The sequence below is a fragment of the Myotis brandtii genome, unplaced genomic scaffold (assembly GCF_000412655.1).
Source record: "Myotis brandtii unplaced genomic scaffold, ASM41265v1 scaffold111, whole genome shotgun sequence".
Classification (NCBI taxonomy): Eukaryota; Metazoa; Chordata; class Mammalia; order Chiroptera; family Vespertilionidae; genus Myotis; species Myotis brandtii.
This window is the reverse complement of record NW_005353789.1, coordinates 799251-802817: the sequence shown is the minus strand read 5'-3', so window position 1 is coordinate 802817 and position 3567 is coordinate 799251. Positions and strand designations below refer to the sequence as shown.

The window sequence follows — 3567 nt, the reverse complement described above, 5'->3', positions numbered from 1 at the left end:
TATATTTATTGATTTCAGAGAGAGATAGAAACATCAATGATGAGAGAGAATCATTGATTGGCTGCCTCCTGCACACCCCCTACTGGGGATTTGTTTAGAGAGGAATGGAGAGGGATAGAGAGAGAGAAATGATGAGAGAGAAACATCATCGACTGGCTGTCTCCTGCACATCCCCCACAGGGGATCAAACCCGCAACCTGGGCATGTGCCCTGACTGGGAATTGAACCAGCGGCCTCTTGGTTCCTGGGTTGATGCTCAACCACTGAGCTACACTGGCTGGGCTGTTGTTCTATTTATTCACGCATTCATTAGTTGAGTCTTGCAAGTGCCCTGAGTAGGGATCAAGTCTGCAACCTTGGCATATGGGGACAATGCTCTAACTAACTTAGCTAGCCAGCCAGGGCTGAAATTATGTTTAAAAATAAAAAATAAAAACACTGAAAAACCTGACCTAGAAAAGCCTCCTATTATTCAAGCCCTAAGGCATTCCCCCAAAGAGGGAATATTCTCCAACATCCAGTTAATCTGTATTCAGAGGACAAAGTTGGCCCACAGAATGTAATACACAATGGAGAGCCTCTAAAAGAGCAGATTAGAGTTTAACCAAGGAACTTTCTCCACTACCAGGGTAGTGGGCATTCATAATTACTACCCAGGATCCCACCATTGCTATGGACAAGTAATTGCTGTGTTTCCCATTCTTTTTCAGAGTTTTGACTGTGGTTATCCTGTTCCTGCTCCACTACTGTTTCTTATTATAGGTATGGACATGAGGCAGATCATTTGTTTTATAGTTTATATGTCTTTGGACCATGAAAATCCACAACCTGACCTGATGGAGAACATTGTGTATCATCAGACATCTTGGATTTTGAGCTGACATAGAAACTAAATGGGAGCCCTGGTTGGGTATCTCAGGTTAGAGCATCATCCCAATATGCCATGGCTGTGGGTTCCATCCCCAGTCAGGGAAGATACAAGTATCAACCAATGAATGCATAAATAACTGGAACAACAAATCAATGTTTCTCTCTCTCTATCTCTCATCAATCAATTAAAAAATTTTTAAAAAATTAAATAGGAAATTGAACTCTCTTCTTTAGGATTGAGAGTATTCTACTGTAAGAAGAAGGGTACAAAGTAAAAAAGGACACACACAGATATATAGGTGAGAGGAACAGTCTGGTAGACACTACTGATGATCCCTCTAAAACCATCCTTTCCTTTTTCCTGGGCATAAGTTTGCCCAATTGGAAACAAAATTTCCAGTCTCACTGTTGCTAGGCATGATCCTTTGTCAAAATTCTTGCCAATGGAGTGAGATCTAAATTGATGTGGGCAAACTCCATATCACTTTCTTAAAGTATTTCCTTATTCTGGTCTTCTTTTCTTTCACCTTCCCAAGAGAGGGAACATGCTATTTTTCACATATCAAGATGTAAAAAATTCAAAAGTCTGACATACTTTGTGGGCAAGACTGTAGAAAAGTGCACTCCTACATATTTCTGGTAGAAAGGCAAAATCGTCCCTATAAAGTGCAATTTGGCAATGTCTATAAAAATTGTAAGTAAATCTCCCCTTTGACATTCTTCTTGGAATGTATTCTACCTATACACATATCAAATGATGTATGTACAAAGTTTTTCGTTGCAGCATTGGTTGATTAAAAACAACTTCAGTGTCTAGCTGTAAGGATTAAATAAACTATGGCATCCCCTCATTTTATGTAATGCTCTCCAGATCTAAAACAGAATGAGGGAGCTCTCTGAACTTACATGGGAAGATTTCCAGAAAAAATGAAAAAACTCAAGAGCAGAATAATGATATGCTGTGTCATCTTTTGTGAAAGCAAGAAAGAATAAAAATTTACATTTATTTTCAGAAAGATATTCTGTAAGGATATATAAATAATGACTACAATTACATATAAAGGTAGGATGACTGTATACTTCGTCTTCCAAATGGTACAGTTTCTAGAGTGAAAGGACTTGTTATTAATAATTACTCAAGGACAACAGATGGAAAATGACAATATCCTGGACAAACTGGGATGTATGATTAAAAGAGTACAGTGTACGAGGAGGAATGTGGACATTTTAAATTGCGTTTTACAAAAGTACCTGTCTGTGGTGAATTGGCAATAAAAACAACAAATTCTTTACTACACGTAGTTTAAGAGCTATGTTAAAGAACAAAAAAAGATAAACCATAGGCGTGAGACACGGAACTTAATGAAAATGCGGTCATTTTGCGTACCCGGAACTTACTGGGGTTGCACAAGCCACACTTCCTTGGAGTTCTTCCGCCAATCCGAAGTGGGAGCGTGCGAGTTTGAGCCTGTGGGAGAGGCCTGGGCGGGCCTCAGACTAGAGTGGAGCTTCCTGTCATTCACCCCTGGGGGAGGACCTAGCGTAGGCTCCTACGTGCGGCGCTCTGGCCCACACAGATGCTACTCTGTGGCACCGCGGGTTCCCTCTGGCTGAGCTCTGGAGGACTACGCTCGTTTCCTTTTGCTTGTGAGGCCCGGCAGGCTCGGCTGAGCTGAGAGAAAGATGGCGGCGGCCGTGCGACAGGACTTGGCCCAGCTCATGAATTCGAGTGGCTCTCATAAAGATCTGGCGGGCAAGTGAGTGTTTCCGAGAGCCATGGGAGGAGTGGGGGGGAAGCCACAGACTTGTTCTCCTCGGTTTGACGGCGGCTTTCGGGTGTGTGGTAGTAGCCGGCCTGCGGATCAAGGGGGCGGGCCTGGGGTAGGTTGTGGAGGCCAATGCTGCCAGCAGCAGAAAGCAGGGAGCCCGTGGGGCCGTAGGCCTGGTGGCTGTCAGCTTGTTCAGCGCTCGATAGCATCCTTACTGCCTCTTAACTTTCTGGAAGCGCGGCCTGAGGGACGACTGCTCTCACGGCCTTCCCAGCCTTCCCTGGTGCCTCTTCCCAGAGCTGGCTGGCCGCTCACACCGGATTCGGACCTCTCTTTGGGCCTTTCCTTTCTTACTTTTTTTTTTTTTTAAATTGAGGGTAATTTATATTTTGGGACCTCGATGCAGAGTTTTTCAGGGAGATGGTTTCTTTAGGCGGTTGGGGGTGGAGGAGGTATGGCCGCTATCATGTCGTCCAAAACCATTTGGACCATGTTCGCTGGGTCCTTGTGTTTTGGGTACTCTCTGTCCGCCACCAACTCTGAAGCAGGGCACGTGGGCTGATGTCCTCATACCTACGTTTGATCTCACCCAAAAGGCCGAGAAGCGATGATGATGTCCTCATAATATGGATCAGGATGTGTAGAGTAGGGGTTGTTTGCAGAAACCTGGATTGTTTGGCCATTTTGTCGCAGTTTATATTGTAGAGGCTTAGGTCCACTCCAAGTTAAAATTGTGACATGTTGTGCCTGTCAGCACTGCTAATCATATATATATATGCCAGATTATTATGACCACCTGATGTTTGTAGGCAAATTAGCTATAATTTCATGCTGAAGTTGCTAGAGGGCCAGATCATCATAAACGTCTGAATAGCACAACATACCTAAGTATCGTTGCTGATCAAGTTCATCCTATCATGTTGATGGC

General features: G+C 43.8%; 1 protein-coding gene across 2 annotated transcripts in view; it reads left to right on the top strand.

The window, feature by feature from the left end:
• Positions 1-1991: 1991 nt before the first annotated feature.
• Positions 1992-3567, top strand: part of COPS4 (COP9 signalosome subunit 4) — a 38219-nt gene continuing 36643 nt past the window's right edge. For both annotated transcript variants that reach the window (XM_005857383.2, XM_005857384.2), the window contains exon 1: positions 1992-2627. In XM_005857383.2, the coding sequence (XP_005857445.1) occupies positions 2554-2627 (74 nt within the window). In that variant the 5' untranslated portion in view covers positions 1992-2553. The remainder of the gene's footprint in view (positions 2628-3567) is intronic.